This window comes from Nycticebus coucang, chromosome 3 (genome assembly GCF_027406575.1).
Source record: "Nycticebus coucang isolate mNycCou1 chromosome 3, mNycCou1.pri, whole genome shotgun sequence".
In the NCBI taxonomy this organism is placed as follows: domain Eukaryota; kingdom Metazoa; phylum Chordata; class Mammalia; order Primates; family Lorisidae; genus Nycticebus; species Nycticebus coucang.
Window position 1 is genome coordinate 7,316,274 of NC_069782.1, and position 25,447 is coordinate 7,341,720.

The window sequence follows — 25,447 nt, forward strand, 5'->3', positions numbered from 1 at the left end:
TGTAGTCCCAGCTACTTGGGAGGCTGAGACAAGAGAATCACTTGAGCCCAAGAGTTTGGGGTTGCTGTGAGCTGTGATGCCATGGCATTCTACCAAGGGCAACAAAGTGAGGCTCTGTCTCAAAATAAATAAATAAATAACAAATAAATAAATAACAAAAAACTTCTAGGTTCAAGAAATCTCCTTCCTCCACCTCCTGAGCAGCTGGGACTACTGCATGTGTAGCAGTACCCAGCCACAGAGATCTTTTCTTTCTCAGACATTTTTCATGTTTCCTATCCCAGGAAAGGGCCTTTGCAAGTGCTCTTCCCACAGCCTGAAATTTCCTTGTGTAGTTGGTTCCTCCTCACACCTGTAGAGTGGATAATCATACCTCCCTTGCAAAGCTATTGTACAGATAGTGACGTAGAAGCACGTGGCACAGTTCCTAGGACACACATGCTCTAGAAGCAGTGACTATTAGAACCGGGAGTCATTCCTTTGGTGGCCTGGCCTTGAGACAGGCCTGGTGCAGACACATCCGGGAGGGGCACTCTCTGACACTGCTGAGAATGCGTGAGAATGAGTTTCTCACTTTTCCCTGAATTGTGAGGGGCACAAATAGAGAATGTGGCTCTGGAAGAAAAGAGAGGCTAGTCTACATACTAGTCCTAAGGGTAGCCGATCTGAGTTCATTTTCTTACCAGAAGAATGGGGAAAATACGCCATTTAGAAGGTGATATTGCAGATTAAATGAGCTAACACATCCAGCACATAGAGGGCCCCCTTCTCTTCCCTCCTTCCTGAAAGCAAAGACCACAGATCCTTGGTTTTGCAGGCTGTGAGTAGAGGCAGCCACATGATCTCTGCTAAGGCTAAGCTGGGGACAGCCCAGGCTGCACTGAGCTTGCCCTCTCAGCCCATCTCTCTTAATCCAGCAAAAGGGCAATACCAAGGCTTCTCCCCCTGCACCGCTGCTTCTGCCCCAGCATGTCCCCCTGAGATCCTGCCTGTTATCATAAAACTGGCTCCCCTGTCTGATGCAGGGCCGACGGCACACGCCTCTAGGAGCCTCAGCGCAGCATGCGTTTCCAAGGAAACACTGTGTGTGTACAGAAATTTGTAACCTCCATTCTTTAAAGGAAGGTGGAAAGAAAGAAGCCAGTGAGGGTCAGATTCCAAGTGTGATGTAGGTGGGAGGAGCGTAATGCCAGGCCCAGCTGCTCTTTGCCTTTAACAGAGAAAACAGCACAGCACTTCACAGTTTGTAAACACTTCCATGAGGGATAACTCATTTAATCCTGGCAACAAGCTTGTGACACAGGTATTCTTCCTTCCTTTTTCACAGACTGGAGCTGGAGAGAAAGAGGCAGGCCAAGGACTCCTGAGTAGCAGGCAGAAGTTTTGGGATTCACATCCTGTCTCTGATTATGTCTTTCCTGGGCTACATTGCTTCTCCAGAAGGGATTCTGGTTTAGGAGCACCCCAGGGAGAGACCCTGCCTGGCCAGCTCAAAGCCAAGGCCCCACTCAGGCCCTGAGTATGTTTTTATACTTCACAGCTCATTAAAAAGGAGGCCTGAGCCACTGAAGACAGCAGGAAGATGACGGGGCACCTCTAAGCACGGTCAAGCCCCATGGGGTGAGGAAAGGATTAAGTGTAAAGAGCTGGGTGTATGTTTAGAGACGTGGGGTCTCTCTAGAACAGCGGTTCTCAACCTGTGGGTCCTATGGAACTGTATTAAAGGGTCATGGCATTAGGAAGGTGGAGAACCACTGCTCTAGAAACTGGAGGAGGAAGAAGTGAGAAATGGAGTCTGGAACAGAATCTGGTCTGGGAAGAGGATCCTCAGGAGACAGAGCGGGAGTGAAGACAGAGAAAGCAGTCTTCAGGAACCAGGGAGCAGAGACACAGGGGGAAACTGATTCAGGGCTTGGGGCATAGACCCACCCTTTTACTGGGCATGGATTTCTCTGCCCACAGAAATTAGGTGACCTCATGGTCCAGGGTGAGGGCTGCCAAGCAGCCATTATAGCTGACAGCCAAGAGAGTCTGGAGTCTGGTCAGCTCTGCTAGAGGAATTCTGCTTACCCAGCGACAGGAAAGAGGCAGAAGCCTGTGCAGGCTGCAGGCCGGGCTGGGAGCCCCGGGGCAGCAAGAGGGAGTGGGGCCCCACGTTTGGGTCTCAGAGAATCTCTTTGAACTAGAAAGTGGAGGGGAGGCTGCAGAGAGCACACCTGGAGTTTCTCTCACTCCTGACGGCTCCTCTGAAATTCCCTCCCACTGAAGCCAAGATAAGTTCTGCACGTGACTTAAATGTGTGCTGAAGCACAGCCCCTGGGTTGGGGGAGGAAGAGCAAGTGGGGGGTGTGTGGACAGTCCTCCAAGGAGAGGACCATGCGCCCTTTTACACCTACAGGGGCAACAGAAAGTCCACCAAAACTAAGGGCACCCTGAGGGTGTCCCTGTTTTCTGATGCAACTGACCTCTGCTTTCTCCACTGAGCTTCAAGGCTAGAGCAGCGGGAGATGGGAGAGAAGCTGTTTCAACAAGAAGTTTTAAGGCACTCGCTGTACAACTGTTTAAAATCCCAGTCCTGTATAGTGGCTGTTCTCTCTTTCCACCAAGGTATATTGGTTTGCAGGTAGATGTTTTTATAAATAGTCTGGCCAGTCTGACAGCTTTGGTTGGGGGCAGTAATGTGACTGAGGTCTTTGTGACCCATTTGTCTTCTCATTTTATCCACCCAAGTGGCTTCAGGCTTCAGTGAGTTCAGTGGGACCTCATGCTTCAAACCATCAGTGAAATGCCACGTGAAGGAATAGGAGGTGGCCTGAGGCTCTGGCCCTTGGACCTGCTCAGCCCCACAAGACTTACTAATCCTCAGCCGGGGCTCGAAGTATTTGCTAAAGCTGTGCTGAAGCCACAGGCAAGTCCCCTAAGTGCTGGGCCCTGACTTTGCCCATCACAGTGAGAGATGGGGTTCTGTAGACCAGCAGAGAGCCAGAGATAGCAGCTGCTGCCACACTTCACAGGCTTTGTTATGCTCATCCAAGGAGCAGGGCCCTGAGTTGCCTCAAGGATCCTTCCTGCCCAGCTGGGAGCTAGGAGCCCTGTGACTCCTATGCAGGCAGGACACTGTCCTCGGACACCTGGGCAGGGCCAGGAGAGGGCAATACCACTTCTCTGGGTGTCAGACCAAGAAGGGAACCCTTTTACCTTAGCTTCTAGAAAACTTCAGCTTTGGCCACCGAAACAGGCCACTCAGAAAAGGAAAAAAATCTCAGCTGTGGTCTCTTTGTGAGTGTAGACTCCAACTGGGGACTCATCCTCAGGCTGAGTTGCAGAGGGCTTCCCTAAGGGGGTGGGCTGCTCCAGGTGGGCAGCTGCTATCCTAAGTGCTCTGGGGGCACAGGAGCTGTGTGAGCCTCACCTCAGAGGGTAGCCTCGGCTGCCCCAACTTTCAGAACCACGGGTTGTGGTTTAAGGGGCCTGTTCCCAAAGCTCCATGAACAAGCCCATGGGGGCCCCTGCCCCGAACTCTGGAAGTGACCTTCCTCACTTGGACAGTGTCTCTGGAGGAACAGAGCCTTGTCTGACTTTAGGGCAAGCCCACGCCAGCTCTAGATGGGGGAGAAGAGGCTGGGGACTGTGGTGTCCTGATTCCAAAATTTGGGAGTGTGCTAAGAGAGTCCTGTGGAAGGAATTCCTGCAGGGATAGCCAGGGCCTTCTGAGGATGAGCCGTATCAAGGTGCCAGCACAGCAGGATGAGGGAGAGGCCAGAGAAAGTTCCTTGGGGGTCACCCCAGGAGCCTCAGTCAGACTTAGGCAGCAGAGGGCAGCCCGGCCCTCTAAAGGCAACAGGGAGGTTGGTCATTGAGTACCCAGCAGGTGAGTACATCTGGGAACAGAAACGATTTGGTGAAATATTGATCAGGACTCTCCCCAAACTAACCTGGCCTTGGGTTTGCCAGGCAGGACTTGGGGATACCTGGTTCTGGCCAGGTCTGCCCCTCCGTCCACACCCACTCCACCCTCTCGTTTGTTTGGCGGGCGGTATCCTAGGAACAGTGCTGCGGCCCTGTGGTCCTGTTACATAATCACCTCTAGCCCTCTGTGAGTTCAGCCCTCCTGCGGTCGAGCGGGAGCTTCTCCAGACTCGGCTCCTGCAGCCCAAACCCACAGTCTCTGCCGCTCCTCTGCCACCCACCACGTGCAGAAAGAGGGCGCTTAATAAGTGCTCAGTACCTAGCCAGATTCTTTCAATAGGACTATCTTGTTCTTGTCCCACATGAGCATAGCACCAGTCAGGGGCCACACACTGGCCATGGCTTCCCAAAGCTAGCAAGTCTAGAGGGCATCCCTGGAGTGTGTGAGGCCCCCACACACCTCCCCAGTCCCTGTGCACCCACGGCCTTTCCTCCTGCCCCAGGAACCAAGGGCAGATGTGCTGTAGCCCCTCCCTAGCCTGGAGATGCCAGTCCTGCCACTGTGCCTGTGGCTGCCCCAACCCCTCGGGCACCTGGGCAGTCAGCCAGCAAAGACCACCAGTGCTCCTACCTGCCCTCTTCTCTGGCCAAGGCAGAGAGTGCTCCAGCAGGGACTTGAGGACCTCAGGCATGTCCATGGCAGGAGCCACCAACTGCAGCCCCACACAGCCCAGCGGGAGGTGTTTGCTTGGGGGAGTTCAAAAGCAGCTGGAAAGGCAGGGACTTGGAGGAGCTGCAGGCTAGGGAGGCAGGCGGGGTGGGAGCCTGAGGCAGCCAATGGACAACACTGGCTCAGCCCGCCTGGCCACCCCCGCCTCGGCCACCTGCCAGCTCCAGAGCTCTGGCTGCAGCCAGGCCTTCCCTTCCCGCTGCTTGGCAGGGCGGGCCTGGCCCTGTGCCAGCTGTAACACGTGGAGCCACTGCACCAATCCTCTGACAGAGAACCCGGCCTGTTATCTAACTTTGGAAAGGGAAGTTCTTCCCCAGACTGGGAACCGTAAGAGGTCTGCTAGGTGAGAACGGTGAGCTCCACACCCACAGCAAGCACACCTGGGAACACAGGGGCAGAGGAGCCCTGGAGGCCCCAGGCTCGGCGGGAGCAGGGTGTGCCATGGAAACCATCCTGGGTTGGACCTGAGGCCCCAGAAAGAAAGGATGACAGGCCAGACCAGCATCCTAGGGAGCTCAGCACAAAAGATACTCCACGTTGGCATATACAGGACACCAGTGGCACTACAAGGGGTTGTGGCATGTTTTGATGCTGACGTGTGTGTGCCTTGCACACTTGCCCAACAAGGCACATCAGTTGCATGAGGCATGCCTAGTTGGGGCTTTATACCATCTGCAGAACCTGAAGCCTGTTCTCCAAAGGGAAATGACAAAACCTGCTGCCTGAGGTTCTTTGGTCTTCTAGGTGGAGGGGAGAAGAGGCAGGTGCCAAGCACCCAAGTGCTGGGAGGGCAGACACCACCAAAAGGGGGAGCTCAGCGAGCCTGGCTCAGGTTTGCCCTGATGTCTTAGCTGTTCAGGTGGCAACTGGCTGTTTGCTAGTCCCCTGCCTTGGCCTCCCACCAGGACACCATCTGACTTCTGTGGTCCCCAGGCTGCTTGAGTGTTGCAGGAGATGCCAAGATTCTGTATGTTGCCATCTACCTGAGATGGGCATCAGAGCAAAGGCGGACTTTGCTGGGGATGTCAGGCTCTCAATTCTGCCATTCATTGATGTGGGACCTTGGACAAGCTGGGCAGTAATTCTGGGTTTCAATTCCAAAACTACTCAGTGCAGTAACCTTTAAGGTTCCTTTCAGGTCTGGTTTTGTAGTTCTGAAGCTGCAGGTTGGATGCAATAAGGATCTGATTTTCTGCAATGTAGCTGATTTCTATGCAGTGTTTTGTTGTTTTCCAAAATCTCATTTTGCACAGAGTCAAAAATACTCCAGGAGTCTCTTCTGGCTTCTCCCCTTCCAAACCCCCATCTTATCCTCTAATTACCTTTTTTTTTTTTTTTTTTTGAGACAGAGTCTCACTTTGTCACCCTTGTTAGAGTGCTATGGTGTCATATCTCAGCATAACCTCAAACTCTTGGGCTCAAACAATTCTCTGGTCTCAGCCTCCCAAGTAGCTGACACTACAGGTACCTGACACAACCCTGGCTATTTTTAGAGACGGGGGTCTTGCTCTTGCTCAGGCTGGTCTCAGACTCCTGAGCTCATGCAATCCACCTGCCTCGGCCTCCCAGAGTGCTAGGAGTACAGGTGTGAGCCACCACACCCGGCTAATTACTTTCCTTTTCTTCCTAGTAACCCTCTTCAAATTATGTTCTTTTCCTAAATTAACTAAAAATTAATTTTAATTTTTGAATTAAAAAAATTGTACATGGCTCAGAGCTCAAAACCTCTGGCAAGAAATACTTTAGAAGTGTCATTTCTATCCTGTTCCTCCTCTCCTTTACACATTTAATGAGTTTCTTATTTTTCTTCCAATGTTTCTTTTTGCAAAATTAAGCACAGTGTGTGTGTGTGTATATATATATACACACATACATACATATATATAAAATTTTTAAGTGCACTTTTGAAGAGTTGTATATTTCAACCAGTTGAGAATTTGTTCTTTTGTTTTTTTTTTCTTGAGATAGATTCTTATTTTGTCACCTGGGCTAGAGTGCTATGGCTTCAGCCTAGCTCACAGCAACCACAAACTTCTGGGTTCAAGCAATCCTCCTGCCTCAGCCTCCCCAGTAGCTGGGACTACAGGCACCTGCCACAACACCCGGCTAATTTTTCTATTTTTAGTAGAGATCGCAGTCTTGCTCTTGCTCAGGCGGGTCTTGAACTCCTGAGCTCAAGCCATCCTCTGACCTCGGCCTCTCAGGGAGCTAGGATTACAGGCATGAGCCACTGTGTCCAGCCATTTGAGAGTATAATATTATATGTCCTTACTGCTCTGTTCCCAGAGCCCTAGTCAGGGCCCTCTGCCTCTGTGAACCTGGAGGAAAGCCTGGGTAAGACTGACATCCAGCTGCGCCAAGTTGGCCTATGATTTGTAGGCAGGGACTGACTCAGTTTTGGGCTGGGGTATTAACCATTCCTTGGCCTAAAAATCTTCTTGAGTGCAAGACTGGCTTGTTACAAAGGTAGAATAGGCAGGGGCCCACAGAGTGTGATTTCAGATGCAACAGGAAGTACCCTATGTTCCTCAGAAATTCTCACCTGCTGCATGACATTTCATTCTTGGAGACTCATTCCTGTGAGCTCTCTGCAGACTCCTTGTAATGTGCATGTCCTAAGCCTCTAAGACCACGAGTGAGCCTTATCACATATCTGGCACTAGGCTAAACCCTATGAAGAATTCAAAGTTAAATACCATGCCCTGCCAGGCAACTCCCTATCCTTAGACAATGTTCACGCCACTGAAAGTTCACCTTGACACCCCTCACTGTGTGCTCAGACTGCCCGGCTGGCAGCATCACCTCTGATCAGACAGGGACCACATCAGTGGGTTGCAGGGCCAGGCAGCTGAGGAGGACAGAGGTAAGAAGGGAGGGCCAGGGACAGGTAAGAAGGGAGGCCTTTGGAGGGGTCAGCAGGCAGGCAGGGTGAGATCATCTGCACTTCTTGGGTTTCCCAGTTCAGGGGTCTGATGGCCACTGTAGAAGGTTTGAAGTCCATTGGTATCCTTCTCAACGCCACTGAACCTACCCTTGACTTTTCATCAGTTGTATCTGGCTCCAATTTGCTGGGAAATAGGTATCCTTTACATGCCTACAGCTACAGCTCTTGGCAGGGAAGCAGTGATCCCACACAGGAGACTGGGGTCAGAGGAGAAAAAGCCCTTAAGAACACCTGAGGCTTAGTTCAGCTGAGGGGCCCAGACCAAGGGAAGACCAGACCAAGAATGTGCACTGAACCTTGCCCTCTCCGTGGCTAGCATGGCATAATTTACCTGCAGGCCCAAAATGAAGATGACAGAGAGGCTGATACAAACTTACACGTCATCAGCCAGGCAGGTCTGGTGGCACAGGCTGCCCCTTTCCTGAGTCCCTGCAGGTTTTCCTCAGAGGCTGCAGAAGGCTGGGGTGGCATACGTGTTTTTGGCAGAGCCCTCAAGGTTCTTCCTCTCCTCTCCTCCCCTCCCCTTCCCTCCCCTCCCCTTCCCTCCCCTCCCCTTCCCTCCCCTCCCCTTCCCTTCCCTATCCTCTCCTCTCCTCTCCTCTCTCTTCTCCTTTCCTGTCCTGTCCTGTACTGTCTCACTTTGTTGCCCTTTGGTAGAGTGCTGTGGCGTCATAACTCACAGCAACCTCCCGCTCTTGGACTTAGGCGATTCTCTTGCCTCAGCCTCCTGAGTAGTTGGGACTACAGGTGCCCGCCACAACACCCGGCTATTTTTTGGTTGCAGTTGTCATTGTTTAGCAGGCCCGGGCTGGGCTCAAACCCACTAGCTTCGGTGTATGTGGCTGGTGCCCTACTCACTGAGCTACAGGTGCCAAGCCCTGGCTATTTTTATTTATTTTTATTTTTTAAATTTTGCTTTCAATTAAGTTCTTTTCTTTTCTTTTCTTCCTTTGACGATTCTCTTGCCCTTTGTCTTCCAAGTAGCTGGGACTACAGGTGCCCACCACAACGCCCGGATTTTTTTTTTGGAAGAGATGAGGTCTCACTCTGGCTCACTCCAGCTCAGGATGGTCTCGAACCTCTAGAGCTCAGGCATCCACTCACCTCGGCCTCCCACAGCATTAGGACTACAGGCGTGAGCCATGACACCCGGCCCCGGCTATTTTTTTGTTGCAGTTTGGCCAGAGTTCGAACCTGCCACCCTCAGTATATGGGGTCAGTGCCCTACTCACTGAGCCACAGACGCTGACCTCTTTCTTTTTTTCTTTTTTTTTTTTTTGTAGAGACAGAGTCTCACTGTACCGCCCTCGGGTAGAGTGCCGTGGTGTCACGCGGCTCACAGCAACCTCTAACTCTTGGGCTTACGCGATTCTCTTGCCTCAGCCTCCTGAGCAGCTGGGACTACAGGTGCCCGCCACAATGCCCGGCTATTTTTTTTGTTGTTGCAGTTTGGCCGGGGCTGGGTTTGAACCCGCCACCCTTGGCATATGGGGCCGGCGCTCTACTCACTGAGCCACAGGCGCCGCCCTCTTTCTTTTTTTTTCAAGGCCTTTTCTAGAGAGGTGCCAAGATGCCCCCCATCCCTCTGCCTGCAGGTCCCTTAAAGTCACCTGCTTGCCCCCGGGCTCTCTAGAGCAGGGGCAGCTGGTGCGCAGGGTTGGTGGTGTTCACTGAGGCCCCCACTCGCAGAGCCAAAGCCCAGACACAGACCTAATTCATCTCTGTGACCCAAAGTTAGGATTACTGTCAGCCACTAACTAAGATCTGGGTTACACTGGTACATGGAACTGTACGTGTGAAATAAAATTAAGAAAAAAAGAAGGATGCAGAACAGTGGATGCATGTTAAGCGTTAAGCCTCAATTCCAGTTTCACCTCCTCCAGGAAGCCCTCCCAGACTCCCCAGCCTGAACTAGGCTCCTTCCCTGGTACCCCAAGGGTCTCCCACCACTGTGCCCATCACATCACCCTACAATCTTCTGTCAGGTCCGTCTCCCTGGCAGATTGTGGCCACAAGAGAAACCCGTCTCTTCAGTAATTAATCTTTTCCCCCCGGGATCTGGGGTGGAAGGGGTGCTCGGGTAATGCTTAATAAATGAGGATCAGAGGAGAATTTAAGGGAACTTATGAGAATTTATGAATTTAGTTTACCAGGTTCACTGAAGTCCCATTTGTCTTGCTGTCTATAATTCTCTAAGCTCAGGGAAGGTCTTGATGCAGTCTCGTGCTCTCTGCAGCCTGACAATGGGGCTGTGTGTTTCTCCTGCCAACTGTACCTTGCCATGCCACTTTGGTATTTTGCAGTGTGGCAAGGGGTACTGAGAATCCTAGAATGGCAGAGCTGAGGGAACCTTCACCGAAGTCCAGTTCCCAGTGGCTGTTGATCCTTTTCCTGCCTCCTTCCTGAGGCTTCTTGGAAACTTCATGGAACCTCCCTGGGTTATGAAATGTGGAAGGTCTGAGGTCTGTCAGTGTCCTTGATGCCACCAAACCCATCCCTACTCTTGACTTTTTACCAGTTGCTTCTGACCCCGTTGTGGACAGCACACTTGCAGGGTTGTTGTGCAGAATAGACACACTATTTGTATCATACTTGGTACAAACAAGGTGCCCACCCAGAAGGTGGCTGCTTTGTCCCTCATCCCATCACAGTGATTTTCTTTTTTATGAGACAGAGTCTTGCTATGTCGGCCTCGGTAGAGTGCCATAGTGTCATAGCTCACAGCAACCTCAAACTCTTGGGCTCAAGCGATTCTCTTGCCTCTACTAAGTAGCTGGGACTACAGGTGCCCGCCACAACGCCTGGCTATTTTCTTGTTGCCGTTGTCAGTGTTCTTTTGGCAGGCCCCGGCTGGGTTCGAACTCGCCAGCCCAGGTGTATGTGGCCGGTGCCCTGGATGCTGAGCTACAGGTGCTAAGCCCATCACAGTTGATTTTCAACCAGCGTCCCGTGGCACACTGGTGTGCTGTGAGAGGATCTTAGGTGTGGCACAAAAATTTTTAAAGATCATTATTTTTTCTTTCTTTTTTGAGACAAAGATTCACTGTGTTGCCCTCAGTAGAGTGCGTGGCATCACAGCTCACAGCAACCTCAAACTCTTGGGCTTAAGTGATTCTCTTGCCTCAGCCTCCCAAGTGGCTGGGACTACAGGTGCCCGCCACAACCCCTGGCTATTTTCTTGTTGCAGTTGTCATTGTTGTTTAGCTGGCCCAGGCTGGGTTTGAACCCACCAGCCTTGATGCTTGTGGCTGGCACAGTAACCACTTTGCTACAGGCACTGAGCCATCATTATTTTTGAAAGATGTTCGAAGCATAGATATGTGTGTTTGTGTGTGTGTGTGTGTGTGTGTATTGAGACAGAGAGACAGAATGAGACTCTGTCTTCTGGGTAGAGTGCCATGGTGTCATAACTCACAGCAATCTCAAACTCTTGGGTTCAAGTGATTCTCTTGCCTCAGCCTCCCAAGTAGCTGGGACTACAGGTGCCCAAGGCAAAACCTGGACAGTGTTCCTATTTTTAGTAGAGACAGGGGGTCTCACTCATGCTCAGGCTGGTCTTGAACTCCTGAGTTCAAGGGATCCCCCTGCCTTAGCCTCCCAGACATGAGCCACCGCACCCAGCCTATGTTCTTTTCTTTACTTTTTTTTGGGGATCAACATAATTTAAGTGTGCCATAAAAGTTTAACTATAGGTTCAAGTGTGCCATGAGATTAAAAAAAAGGTTAAAAACATTTGTCAAGGGCGGCGCCTGTGGCTCAGTCGGTAGGGCGCCGGCCCCATATACCGAGGGTGGCGGGTTCAAACCCGGCCCCGGCCAAACTGCAACCAAAAAAAAAAATAGCCGGGCGTTGTGGCGGCCGCCTGTAGTCCCAGCTACTTGGGAGGCTGAGGCAAGAGAATCGCTTAAGCCCAGGAGTTGGAGGTTGCTGTGAGCTGTGTGAGGCCACAGCACTCTACCGAGGGCCATAAAGTGAGACTCTGTCTCTACAAAAAAAAAAAAAAAAAAAAAAAACATTTGTCAAGCATCTGAGCACCCACTGTATATTTGGCCCAAATGACTCCATCTTCAGGCAATTCTCAGGCTGTGAACCTCTGTTCTGGGGCCACTCCACGCTGCGGTTTAAGGCTATCTGGTGAAAGCTTGCTTGTGAGCATGTGTGGCCACCCCCCATAGGATGCCCCTTCATCACCTGCAACTACGTACAGTCCAAGGCACTTGAAAAGGTACCTCCCATCCTTGCAGATGCAGGTGAATCTGACTGAGAACGCTGTTCCTTTTAAAGATGAGAAAATTGGGCCCACATGACTTTAGTTGGGGTTGTAGTTGGGATCCTATGCCAAGGCATGTTGTGAACCCTAGCCTTCCTGTAAGAGCCACATCCAGAAAGGGCACGGAGGCCGGCCTCCAAGACCCAGGCTGGCATGCACTAGTGAAGGCAGGCTAGTGTGGGCACCACTGGACTGCCCCATTTGAAAGGCTGTGAGCAGGCAGGCTGCAGAGAGCCAGCAAAGGGTGGCTCACAGCACAGCCTGTCTCTGGCAGATGAGGTGCTGCCTGAGCCAGGGTTAGCTGGGTCTTTGTGTACACAGGGACACGGTCCTGCCCCTCACCCCTTGGAATGTCCACCTGGGGCGAAGCCAGTGCCAGCCAGCTCTGCTCCATGAGTACAGAGCAGCCCAGGCCCTTAGGCACAAGTGCCAGGCGAGGAGGAACAGGAGTGACACCTTGGGGACAGAGGTCAAAGCGCACAAGTTTATTTTCTAGAACAAACGCTAAAAGAAGTAGGTTTCTTTCATTTTATTTTAAGAAGAACAAAAATTGTTATTAAAACATCTACATTATTATCAAGATACTAGACCTTATGAATATTTAAGTGTGGTATTCTTAAATTTTTAATACACAGACATTTTAAAAGGACCATTAAATTGATTACTACTCAGCTGAGAAATGCAGCATCCCTCCCCACTCTATCCCACTCCGCTCACCATGCCATCCTGTCCCAGCCTGCTTGGGGTGGGCACAGGTCCTGTTTCAATGCTCTGAGCCTCCCAACCAGGGGCCCTAGAGGGATCACAACATAGTTACCCTCAATATCAAAAGTATCTTCTTTATCCCCAGCTTCCTGCCCTGCCCCCTGGAGGCCCAGCTCTGGCCAGGAGGAGAAGCCCCAGATCCCAAAGCCCCCTAGACAGATGACAGGCTGAAGATGAAAACTCTACACTAATCCTATTCCTTTGGAGAGAGAAAAATACAAATTGCTCTCTTTCCCTGAGCACCCCTGCTCTCTGCCTGCTAGAGTGGGGGGTCTGGGAAGCTATCAGGCAGAGCTGGGCCCATATCACCTCCAAGCCACGGCTCAAGTCCCTGCCTCCTTCACAAATAGCCCAATGACCCCAGAAGCCCCTCCAAATCACACAAGGATGGCTGCATTTTCTAGCCAAATTCTTTATCTTTAGCCTTCATTAGAAGTGATTCCGTGGATACCACACACATATATAGTATTATATAGAGCGATATATTTAATACCTGTGTATATATGCATCACGGGGGTGACATATATACACGCTAAAAACAAGGCTGGCGACAACAAACTGCAACACCACAGACCAGGGAAAACAAGTATCGTCGACACTCACGGCCATGACCCCCACTTGGGGTGCTTTCTCCTCCTCTCCAGCCATGCCGCCAGCACCCAAGCTCTGCAGTGCTGGCCTGTGGGGGCAGGGAAGAGAGAAGGGTACATGCCACAATTATTGGGAAGGGTCAGGCAGTGGTGCCAGAGGAGCGGGCTCTCTACAACCCCAGGCCCGGTCACTGTCAGCACACATCTCAATCCTTGATGGAGAAGGATGGGACGTTCCTTTCTCTCTGTCTCACCCCCCAGCCTTGGTCCCTGGTTTCTTCCGGGGCTGCCTCACTCCTTGTGCCAATGGTGTGGGGCATCTGGAATGTCAGGGGAGACAGGGGAAGTTGGGTCTGCCCGGGGGGTGTATTGGAGGAGAAGGTGCACACAGACACATCAGACGGGGGACAGAGGGGCCTTGATAGGTAGGGGCAGGGGCTGGTGGTCAGCTGGCGTCCCAGGCACAGCTGGGGACCAGGGAGGGCCTGGGACAGATGGTCGTCACCATGTCTTGGTCGAGGGGAAAGGATCGTGCTGGCTGGATCCCCAAGAAAGGGGCTGAGTCCCACCTGGGGTGGCCTATAGTATCAAAGGTCAAGCCCCTCTTTCTCCACATCCTCCAGTCCCCCCCCCCGCCCAACCCCTATACCTCACTTAGAACCTGAGCTAACAGTGCCCTGCCCTTTGTCACCTCTCCTGGGGTGGACATGCCAAGTACTATCTGCTGCTGTACTCCCCATGACAGTCCCCAGGAGGGGACTGTCCCTCCACAGGAGCTGACATGCCCGGCTCTCCTCTGGGCCTCCCTCCCCAGGCCCTGGGCGGCGCTATCTGGGACCTCAGCTGCACACTGAAGCGGAGACTGTCACAACCCCACTGAAAAGCCTAAGGCTTCAGCCAACAACTAGCATGGAGTTTTTGACCACTGTTTTCATTCCAGCTCAGCTTCATACTGGGAGCCTGGGCAGATCACTCTTTCCTTCTAAGGCTCAGTTTTCCTATCTATAAAATGGGGTTTGGGCTGGGTCATGTCTGCCAGTGCTGAGGACTTACAATCTACATTCACTGGCCAGGAGCAGGGCTGGGGTGGCAGCTCATAAACAAGCCCTAGACTCCTTACTCAGCCTCTGAGGTCACCTAGCCTACTCCTCCCACTCTTCTAACCATAGGGGAAACTGAAGTCCCGAGAGGGAAGTGACCAATACAGTATCCCCAGCTCCATCCTGGGGCTGCATTTTAAAGCTAATCAGGGCATCTTGCCCTCCTGTGTCCTGATCTGCCCTCCCTGGGGAGACAGGGAGAAGGACCCTCCTGCTGCAGATTCAAGTGGGGACCCCAGGCTCCCCAGCCCTGAGCTTTGGGCCCCTTTAGGAGCAGACAGAAGTTAAAGCTGTAGGCTGAAGCCGGAGGGGTGGCCAAGCCCCTCTTTCCCCAACCAGGAGAGGCGTGGGGGTGGGGGAGAGTCTGCCCAGGTTTCAGCAGGACAAGGACCCCAGGAACCTGGAGACTGCAGCATGTGCCCCTGGGTATGCACACTGGGGCATGGAGGCAGAGAGGATGGCCAGGGCCCCCCGGGGGCTGGGGACTGCCTGAGGAGGGCGGCCCCCACCCCCAGCTGCCTGCCCTGGCCCTTCTATCAGGCCCTCTGTCCCCACCCCCACCCCCAACCCCAGGACTTCACCCATGGCCCAAGACCTGGCCCTATTCCCCAGTGGTGGCAGCAGTAGAAGGGGCTTCTAGGGTGGCACCAGCAGTGTCCCCATCCTCTTGCAGCAGGAAGTTGTATTTGCCAAAGTCGTCATCCCGCGGGCACAGAAGCATGTCCTTTCGAGCCTTAGCCAGCTTCTGCTTCAGCACCTCACGCCGGTCCAGCCACTCGTTGAGTTCCTCCTGTCCATGGGCGCAGCGGCACTTGTCCCCGTCCGGGCAGGCCTTGCCCTTCTGGAGCCTGTGGGTGGTGGGAGGCTCACTGCCTGAGCTCTGTGCCCTTCCCACCCAGGTATGGGAACTCAGGCCGGTCACTTGACCTACCCTAAGGCAGGCCTCTCTCTGGGCAGCTTTGGGTCCAGCTCAGGAAAAACCTGATGTTCTGGGCCTCTCTGGGACCTGCCCTTCCAGCACTCCCCCTTCCCCAATCCCACAGCTATACTCACACCTAAGAGCCTCCTCCCCCACCCCCACCCCTGCACATCCTCTCCTGGCCAAGGGGCACCAGAGCTGGCCACCACCTCTATCCCTCAGGCCCGCCCCATGTCCCAGCAGGCCCTGCCCTCCTGGGGAGCACCTGTCGCAGAGTCGGAACTCGCCCATGGGGAAGCGGTAGGCCCAGCCGCTGGCATCGCTGTCGGACGTGAAGACCTTCTCCTTGTGCTTCTCAGACTGGATGTGCTGCTGCCACTGCTTCTTGCTGTTGCTGTTCTTGCCGCAGAGCCAGCAGTGGTAGCCCATCTGGGAACACAGCCACCATGCGTGCCTCTGCCTCCACACGTCTGCCTGGACCACCTCCCCCAGGCTGCCCTCAGGCACATAGGGGTGGGGTGTTACCATGATGTCCGCGTAATCCGTGGGCATCTGGATCTGCTTCTCTCCTTCCCGAGAACTGATTGGGGTCCCTTCTCCAGGCTTCCCAGGGTTGTGTTTTTTCAGCCACATGTCATAAGTCTGCTGCATGTCCAGGACTGGGCAGGGGACCGGGGACAGAGTACCTGGTGAAGGGGGCTTCCCCTTCATACTGCCCCATGATCCCTGCTGGATTTGGGAGCCCTGGGTATCCCAGGCCCTGCTGATGGGCTGCCTGACCCCAGGGCCCAGCCAACTACAGGCCCAGAGAGGGCACGGCCTGGTGGTGATGGAGAACGGCCCAGGCAGCAAAAGGGGGCACAGCAGGTGCCCTTGGTCCCGCTGATGGATTGAGGTGTCCAGCAGTGAGGAACCAACAGAGGAGGCCCCACCCTGCTCAGGCTGCCCACTCACTCTTGTTCTCCTTCATGAATGTCCACATGTCCCTTTCCTCGGGGCTGTGTGCGAAAGAGCAGTTCCCCACGTACTGGCACTTGCGGCCATTCTGCGCGTGGATGCAGAGCTGTGGAGTGGGTGTGGGCAGAGCCTGCTGAGTCCTGCTAGACTGTCACTGCCTTGGTGTGTGGGCAGCCCTGCTAGGACCCCACAGCCCTGCGCCCCTCTCCTGTGCTCACATCGTATTGCTGTGGGAAGTTGCGAATGGATGGCAGTGGCCTCACTGACACCCATTTCCTCTTGGCTTTGGACATCACCAGAAGGACCCGACGCTCCTTAGTCCAGCTGTAAGACAGAGAAAGGAACCGGTTGGGGAGAGGTCAGGGCACAGCCTCAGGGCTGTGTGGCCTCCACAAAGACCCCGGCCTCTCTGTCCCTTGGGTGGGCCCCCATCCTGCCCGCATCCCTGCCTGGTGCCTGGCTCACCAGTGTCGGGCCTTGGCACTGCAGTACTTGAGGTCCTTGTCGGGCTCTACCACCTGCCCGTTCCTCCAGCACTGGCCACACACAAACTTCATCTGCAGATCGAAGGTGCTGGGCCCGTGTGCTCGTGGGGTACCCTGTTGAACAATGGGGAGAGTGGTTGGTGAAACTGTAGGCACCAGGCCGGAGGCCCTGGGGTGGCTTCTTGGAGAGGTGGGGCTGCACAGAGCCTTGGAATGGGCTGGCCTACTCCCTGGTGCTACTAGCAGGCTTCTTAGTGGACAGGGCTCCTGACTCCTGACTGGATACTTTTTGGGTCTTCTCTGCTGCTCCCACCTCGCCTCACCTCATCCCTCATAGGCCTGCTCTGTGGAACCACCACGGCTCCCAGGGCAGACAAAGCTACGTCACACCTCCCTGTCTTTGCGCATGCTGCTCCCTCTGCCTGGAATCCTCTTTCTCCAATCTTTCTCCAGCTTGTTCTAGAATCTGTCTTCCAAAACTCAGCTCAAGTGCCACCTCTTGCAGGAAGCTCCCCTGGAGCTCATCTAAGTCATAGCTGCCCATTCTAGGAGCTCCCATGGTCCCTTATCTGGTTATGGCTGCTAGGCCTGGGCAGGCAGGCAGGGCTTCAAAAGATAGGCAGTGGAACAGATATCTGGGCAACCCTGGACTCTGGCCCCTTCCTCTGGATCAATGTCCCAACAGTCTCTTAGACCCTACACACCATGTCCCTTCCCTGACCTCTGCACCACTCTTCATCTTGTGGGTAGAGGGCCAGCTCTTCTGTACCTCTGGGACAGGGTTGGAGCAAGAGGTAGGAAAAATGCTTACCCAGCCCTGCCCTCTCCCAGCTCTGCTGGCCAACCTGTTGCTCTGTGAACCTGCCAACTGTCCCCTTCTCCTCCTGTAAACTAGAGCTTCCTCGTCCTCCCCGAGCCTCAGGCTCAGAATCATCCCTCACTCTTCCAGGCTGGTGGGTGAGTTGCCTGCCATGAGAGCTCCTCCAGGACAGGAGCTGTGGCCTACTTCCCTGTGTCCCCAGCATTGCCCAGCTCAGAACTGCATTGCTGACAGACCCCTCGCCTGGCAGCGGACACCTAGCTCAGCCCCAGGGCAGCACACGTTTCATCCCAGTAACAAGGTAAAGTCACACCTTTAGGGCTGGGACTCACATGAGCAGGAGCAGGCAGGAGCTCTATCCACAGGACTATTAGTTTCTGGGTGTTCCCCTGGACTCTCACAAGTGTGAGCGGAAGGCACAGGCGGGCGAGTGGAGTACAGGGGTACAGCGGCTTAGCTGCTGCCCTCCTGGAGGCCACTGCTCCAGGGCGTGGTTTCACCAGCTCTGTGCCACAGCCCTGGTTGCGCAGAAACAGGCAAATGGTGTGGGGACACCATCTCTCCTCACACTGGACAGAAACTTGTGCTCCTTGGTGGAATGATGAGCCATGAGCCAATTCTGCCCTGGCATCTCCTCCATGGCTACGTAATGCCGTTGGCCTCACTCTCTGGATGGCAAACCAGTAAGAAGCTTCCTGCCTGGTTCACAGTCAGGCCTGGCACAGAAGCCCTGTTCTCAAGCCAGGCTAAGCATGGCATATTGGGTGGGCAGGGTGGGGCCCCTGGCAAAGGAGGAGGATGAAGCCCCCCTCATGGCAATCTTGGGCAGCTGGGCCTATACTCTGTTCCTGGGTGACCCTGGCAGCATCACTGAGCAGAAATAAAGGGGGCATGGTCAGAGGGAGAGAAAGTGTCAAAGACTCAGAAAAGAGATGGGGTCTCACTCTGTTGCCCAGGCTGGTCTTAAAATCTTGGACTTAAGTGATCTTCCCAACTCAGCCTCCTAGGCAGCTTGGATTGCAGGCATGAGCCACCTGCCTCCCTCAGCTGGTGTTCCCTCTCTCTCTCTATATATATATATGTGTGTGTGTATTTCTTTTTTTCTTTTTTTTATGAGACAGAGTCTCACTCTTGCCCTGGCTAGAATGCCGGGGCATCATCATAGCTCTCAGCAACCTCAGTCTCCTGGGCTCAAGCCATCCTCTTACCTAAGCCTCCCAAGTAGCTGGGACTACAGGTGCCTGCCACAACACTCAGCTAGTTTTTCTATCTTTAGTAGAGATGCAGTCTCTCTCTTGCTCAGACTGGTCTCAAACTCCTGAGCTCAGGCAATCCACCTGCCTCAGCCTCCCAGGGTGCTAGGATTATAGTCATAAGTCACTGTGGCTGGCAAGTGGAGGCACTTTTAATCAAGTTACCAAAGTTTAATCAAAGTGTCACCAGTAATGGGCCACATTGAGATGACATGCCTCCTGACATGTGAGCTGAGCAGGACATGACACCACCTCTTCAGATCTTTTATAAAATACTCAGCTCCCCGAAAATGTCACTGCCATGGAAGACAAAGAAAGACTAAGGACTGTTCTAGATTAAAGAAGGCTGAAGAGACACAACAGAATGCAGCTCATGAGACCTGAATGACGCTGCAGTCTCAGTGCTAATTCCATGATGGTGATAACCGTGCTGTAAGAGTGTCCTCATTTTAAGAACATACACAATGGGCCGGGCCCGGTGGTTCATGCCTGTAATCCTAGCACTCTGGTAGGCTGAGGCAGGTGGACTGCTTGAGCTCAGGAGTCCCAGACCAGCCTGAGCAAGAGCGAGACCCTGTCTCTACTAAAAATAGAAAAACTAACTGGAGTTGTGGCAGCTGCCTATAGTCTCAGCTACTGGGAAGGTTGAGGCAAGAGGATTGCTTGAGCCCCAGAATTTGAGGTTGCTGTGAGCTATGACGCCACAGCACCTCTACCAAGGATGATAAAGTGAGACTCTGTCTCAAAAAAAAAAAGAATACACACAATGAAGTGTTTAGGGGTAACAGAGCATCATAACTACAGCTTACGCTCACATGGTCTGGAGAAACAGAAACAAGTATATATGCGTGTACACACACCACACATACATACACACAAGACAAATGAGCCTGGACTGTGGTAAGTCACTTCTGGGGAATCCAGTAAAGGGTACACATGAATTCTTTGCACTATTCTGATAACTGTCCAGTAAATGTGAAATTATGTTAAAGTGAAGGGATGGGACAGCTTGTGGGGCCTGCTACTGTCCCATGCCGACCCCAGGGCCTTACCAAGCTGCTGCTGGCCTTGCCTGCGTGGGCCTCCATCTGCTGCCAGTACTTCTTGGATTCCTGAACGATGTCTTCGTGGGTCATGCCTAGGGAGGGCGGGAACAGACACAGGTGTCCTTGAAGAGTTCAGGGAGGAAAAAGGCAGGGAGCTACAAAGCTAACCACTCAAGGCTCAGATGGAGGAACCCCCTTCTCCAGTTAGGCCCCATCACAGTAAAACATGGGGTGCAGAGAAACCACTTTGATCATCTATAAAATGGGAACAAATTCTCTCACAGGCAGTCAGAGAATTAAATAAGGCCAAGAGAGGGAAATGCAGTCAAAAGATATTAGCTCTGTGCCAGGGTGTAGGACTGTGTCACTGCCATGCCTATGTCCCTCTTTCCTGACCCTGCCTCCCCCAGCAGAGCCTCAGGCCTGGAGCCTGTTTGACAGACGCTAGCCCCTAGTTTTAGGACTCTGTGCCTGCCCAGCCCAGCTCATCAGCTCATCATCACATGTAGCTCTCACTGCCAGTCCCTCAAGGGCAAACACCCCAGCCTGTGGCCTAGATTATCCCAGTCTGATCCCCACCAGCCTCAGCCAGCTGCCTCTGAGCCCAGCCTTCAAGGTGCAGCTCAGCGCCTCTTCTGTGAAGCCTGCCCTTCTCCCAACTCGTGCTGTCTTCCTAGGGCCCTTCCCACATGGGATTCTCTGTCCACCTCCTCCTCTGGAAGTTGCTCATCAGAGCTCACTCTGGGCCACATATTGCACTTGACCTTTAGTACTGACCAGACCTTTTCAATCAGACCCCCAATCGGGCCACCTGCTCTAAGTCTCCTGAGTTCACCAGGCAGCACAGACTGCCCATGTCCCACCCTAAGCCCATGACCTTAGCCCCAGCCTACTCCTCCTACAGCCGCCTCCTAATTCTTAGAACATGGCAGCCCCATTCTTCCAGTTACTGTGACCCCAGAGTTAACCTTGACACTGTCATTTGTCTCATATTTCCCGTTTGGTCCATCAACAAATCTTGTTGGCTCCACCATCAAAATACACCCAGAATCTGACCACTTCTCCTGCCCTCCCTGGACTGCTGGTGCTACCCTCGCCCCTCTGTGCTCCACTCAGCAGCCAGAGCAACTTTGACAAACTCTGATCAGATTATCTGACTCTACCCCCTTAAAACCCTCCTCCCGGCATGGCATGTCATAATTAAAACAATCCCAACTATTTCTACTTGCGGCCTCGAGACTTACACATCCAGGTCCCTGTGAATCTCTCAGGCCTCAGACATCCCCTTTCCCCTGCGCCCCGCTCACTAAGCTGCTGTACTTCATTAGGCTTTCTGGCTGGAGCCCCGTGCCCTCTCTGCCTAGAATGTGCTTCTTTCCTTCCCCGCTCGAATGTGTCCCCTTCCCAGAGGACTTCTTTGGCTGTCTTCCCTCAAGTGCTCCACCTAAGTCCCTCTTTTTTTTTCTTTTGAGGTACTTTGTTGCCCTGGGTAGAATGCCATGGCATCATAGCTCATTGCAAACTCAAACTCTTGGGCTTGAGCAATCCTTGCCTCAGCCTCTCGAGTAGCTGGGACTACAGGTGCCTACCACAACATCCAGCTAGTTTTTCTATTTTTAGTAGAGATGGGGTCTTGCTCTTGCTCAGGCTGGTCTTAAACCCTGGGCTCAAGCAATCTACCTGTCTCAGCCTTCCAGGGTGCTAGGATTACAGGCGTAAGCCACCGCGGCCGGCTCTGAGTCCCTTTCTGTCCACTACTCTGCTGCCTTTCCTCATAGCATTGGTGCTCACCAGAAACTATATTGCTGTGTTTTGTGACTCTGAGAAGACAACGATTATTAGATGTGACGTATTTTTTTATGTCCCTTTCAACATACAAAATGCTGCCAATTAAATTCTGACAAGCAGTAGGGGAACTGTGCTTCCTAGGTCAGGTGGAATACAGGATTTGTTTACCTACCTGCACGCTATCTGTCTTGCTTACCCTTATAAATGTGAGTTCTCTAAGAGCAAGGGCCTTGACTAGTGCATGGCTGAGTTCCCGACACAGACAGGATGCTCAGTAAATCCCCAGTAGATGAGTCAGTGAACACCTTTTCATCTCCACAACAGCTCGGTAAGGCAGTGACTAGGATCTGCCCTTCCCAGGTGAGCAGATGGAGGATCAGAGAGGGGAAAGGACTTGTTCACGGTCACCCAGGCAGCAAGTGGAGGAACTGGGGCAGGAGCCCAGATCTGACTCCCTTTCCCACCTCCATGCTTCCCTGGCAGTGCAGGTAGGGAGAAATCCAGAATCTTCCGAGCCTGGAAGCTCCCTGGAGAGCAAACCTTTGGTTCTGTGATGTCTGGGATACACCGGCCCCTCTAGGAAGCCCGCCTGTCAGTGCCATCCTCCCCTGAACTCTCCTCCAGTCCCTTCCACTAGCCGCAGGGCCCTGTCACCCGCTGGCCTGCCTCTCACCTGAGTACTGTTGCAGCAGCCAGACCTTGAGCTCGATGAAGCTGTGGGCAAAGTGGCAGCTGTCCTCACGCAGGCAGCCGTAACGCACCTCATGGCGGCACACGTCGAACTGGAAGTGCTCCTGGAACTGGCGGATCTTGGAGTACTTGAGGGCAGTGGAGCGGACGATGTGCACCAGGCACCTGGCGGGCAGGGGCAGTAGGCAGTGGGCAGAATGCAGTCCGCAGCCCCCGAGACCCCCACCCTCTGGGTGGGGCCACCCTTCCCAGTGCTGGGCTTCTCCCTGGGCCCTTCTGACCTATTAATTGACTCCAGAACACGAACAGCATGGTAGGGAAGAGACAGGGGTCTTATGCTCAGGTGGTCTGGGCCTGGGTCCCAGCTCTGCTTTACTTGAGCCCCTCACCTCAGGATTTAACCTGGGACTGACTCAAAGATGGAGCTGCCAACGGAGAAGGGCACCAGACCCTACCCCCCTGCTATGAAGCCAAGAGAAGGGTGTGCCCGTGGGTGGCAGGAGGGGTGTTTGCCTCAGGTTTCTGGCATGATGCTCCAAAGCCAGCCCCAAACCCAGAGGAACAGTAATCAAGCACCGCATCTTAACTGCCCTCACTGCCAACCTGGGAGATCAGATCATCATCAACCTTTCTGATGAGGAAACCCAGGGCTACAGCAGCTGGAGGACATATAACAGGCCATTGACAGGGCCAGGAATTGGACCCAGGTCTGTCCAGGGCCCGGGCTCCCTCATCTACTGGGGCAGAGCCAATGGGAGCAAGATAGAGCAAAGGTGGGTGCACTCTTGCAGCAGTGCCTTCTCACCTCCTCACTGCCTGACACTGGTGTCACAGGGTGGGCGGTGCCAGGCAGGAGTCACTGCCTGGGTTCCCATCTGCCTGTTGAGTAAGCTGTTTCCAAGCATCAGCTTTTTTCTCTATACAACAGGGACAGTAACTCCTCCCTACGGCTGAGATAGTTAAAATACCCAAGGCAAGCTTAGAATATAACAAATGCTCAATAAATGTGGTTCTCATCATTTCCAGGTGGAGGCTGAGTCTGAGTCCCCAATTGTGCCACCTACCTTGACACCTGAGGTCTACACTTTGCCACCAGCCTTTCCCCAGACATCTGGCTGCCTTGGGGGGATTCTCTACCCACCCCCAGACCCTGGCCTGGGCTTTGGGTCCTGCTCACTTGTTGTTGTAGAAGCTGTGCTTGGCAGCCAGGTTGGAGCAGACAGATGGAGAGTCCTTGGTGCCTTTGCTGATGATCCGAGGTTTACTGTCAAAGCAGATCTGCCCAGGAAGGAGGTGGGCTGGGACTCTGCATGGCCACCTGGGAAGGGGGTGGGCTGGGTCCCTGCAAGCCCTGCCCTGGGTCAGGGGAGTGAGGAAGGGAATCCCAGGGCCTCTGGCTCTAGCTTATGGATGACCTGGACCTTGGCACCCTCCTCTCCATCCTCCCTCTCTGATCCCACACTTCAAATGCCTGAGGCAGGGGCTACTCCATGCCTCTGAGCCTGTTTCCTCTAATTTAAGCCAGAAGTAACCACACTTGCTTTGTCTCACAGGTTCACTGTGAAGTTCAAAAAACAGAAAAGAAGGAGCTACAGGTGCTTTATAAATTAGTATTCCCAGGCCAACTGTTCCAAGAGGAGTCAGCCTTGGTTCGCCTGCTCTAAGAGTCGGGGTGCAGGCTGGCTGTGCAGTGGTTCAGGGCTGAGCTAAGTTGCACCAAACCCTCCAGCAATCTGCACCTGGAGCCCTTGCTCCATGGACATGCATGTGACACTGCTCCTGCCCTCAACATTCTACGACTGGGTGGGGAGGCAAGTCCCAAGTTCATAGAAGGAGTCAGGCAGGGTCTTCAGTGACAGCTCTGGGAGGGAATTAACAACACTTAATTGGAGCTGCTAAGATCAGAGCTAAGCCAGAAACACAGGAGAGCACTCCATGGAGAGGCACAGCCAGGAGGCAGGCAGGGAAGTGCAGTGGGCACTGAAGCCAGCCCAGCTGGAAAGAAAGGTGTGAGGAGATGTGAAATGCAAGGCCGTGGACACTGTGCTTGGGGTGGCTGAGCAGTGCCAAATGCATCGTACCTATAACAGGAGATTCAGGGGTGGCTTGTGTCTACCTGGATCATAGGACCTGGCTGCGGGGACCACCAGTGGCTGCTGGCACTCAGGAGGCGGGCATTGGGCCTAGAGGCCACTGCTTGGGTATTATAGGTTTTTTTTCTTTGAAACAGAATCTCACTGTCACTCTGGGTACAGTGCTATAGCGACATAGCTCACAGCAACCTCAAACTCTTGAGCTGAAGCAATCCTCTTGCCTCAGCCTCCCAAGGAGCTGAGACGACAGATGCCCACCAAAACGCCCACTTAATCTTTCTAATTTTAGTAGAGACAGGCTCACACTCTTGCTCAGGCTAGATTGCCTGGGTTTGAAGCTCAGCTTTACATGGATCTAGCTGTGCAACTGAGGGCCGCTCTTCTCCCTCAAACTTCATCTATAAAATGAGAACAGCACTTGCCACCTAGTGCTGCTGTGCGCATGGGAATGGACATCTAGAGCTCCTGGAGCCCCGTCCGCCCCAGGGCCCACTGTCAGGAAGGAGCAGGTGTGAGGGTCATCATTCTCCTATCTGGCCTCAGTTTCTGCCTCTGCAAAATGAGGGGGTTCAATACGGCCTGGGCTCTACCAAGGTGGGATTCTATGGGTGTTAACTTCCTGACAGTCCAAGGACCTACTCATCTAAAGTCAGGCCTCCAAAGCCATAGGCTCCAGCACTGACTTTCCATGATGGCCCTAGACTGTGGGGGTGGCAGGTAGGTGGGGTGGGCAGGCAGGCAGGTACCTCACAGAGGAAAGTGAAGATGCCCTGGTGCTCCTTAAGGAGCTTGGCGATGGTGAGGCTGCCACGCTTGACGCCCCCCAGCGGGTCGAAGAGCAGGTCGCGGTTGAGGGTGCCCTTCCGCTCCTCGGTCCACACGTCGATCTCCTCCTGATGGTAGGCGAAGGTGCAGTTATCCCCGTACTTACAGTCCTGCTTGTTAATCATGTCTGCAAAGAGGCAACACGATACACGTTCTGCCAGGCGGGGACGGCAGCCCACAATGCCCTCAGCCCACAGCTGTGGCCAGTGGGGCTCTGGCTCCGTGAGGCAGGCAGGTCTTGGCTCTGCCCTGGCACAGGTGAG

At 53.5% G+C, this 25,447-nt stretch overlaps 2 protein-coding genes across 3 annotated transcripts in view; both read right to left on the reverse strand.

Annotated features, from left to right (window-relative positions):
- TEF (TEF transcription factor, PAR bZIP family member) overlaps positions 1 to 4,797 on the reverse strand; it is a 32,768-nt gene extending 27,971 nt beyond the window's left edge. The window contains exon 1 of the mRNA XM_053584836.1: positions 4,541 to 4,797. Within this exon, the coding sequence (XP_053440811.1) occupies positions 4,541 to 4,607 (67 nt within the window). The 5' untranslated portion in view covers positions 4,608 to 4,797. The remainder of the gene's footprint in view (positions 1 to 4,540) is intronic.
- Positions 4,798 to 12,323: 7,526 nt separating this feature from the next.
- The window catches only part of ZC3H7B (zinc finger CCCH-type containing 7B), a 55,804-nt gene continuing 42,680 nt past the window's right edge, over positions 12,324 to 25,447 (reverse strand). For both annotated transcript variants that reach the window (XM_053582453.1, XM_053582452.1), the window contains exons 14-23: positions 25,106 to 25,311; positions 23,444 to 23,544; positions 22,250 to 22,431; positions 19,795 to 19,880; positions 16,650 to 16,783; positions 16,403 to 16,508; positions 16,182 to 16,290; positions 15,753 to 15,886; positions 15,493 to 15,656; positions 12,324 to 15,156 (exon numbers count right to left, since the gene is read on the reverse strand). In XM_053582453.1, coding sequence (XP_053438428.1) covers positions 14,910 to 15,156; positions 15,493 to 15,656; positions 15,753 to 15,886; positions 16,182 to 16,290; positions 16,403 to 16,508; positions 16,650 to 16,783; positions 19,795 to 19,880; positions 22,250 to 22,431; positions 23,444 to 23,544; positions 25,106 to 25,311 — 1,469 coding nt within the window. In that variant the 3' untranslated portion in view covers positions 12,324 to 14,909. The remainder of the gene's footprint in view (positions 15,157 to 15,492; positions 15,657 to 15,752; positions 15,887 to 16,181; positions 16,291 to 16,402; positions 16,509 to 16,649; positions 16,784 to 19,794; positions 19,881 to 22,249; positions 22,432 to 23,443; positions 23,545 to 25,105; positions 25,312 to 25,447) is intronic.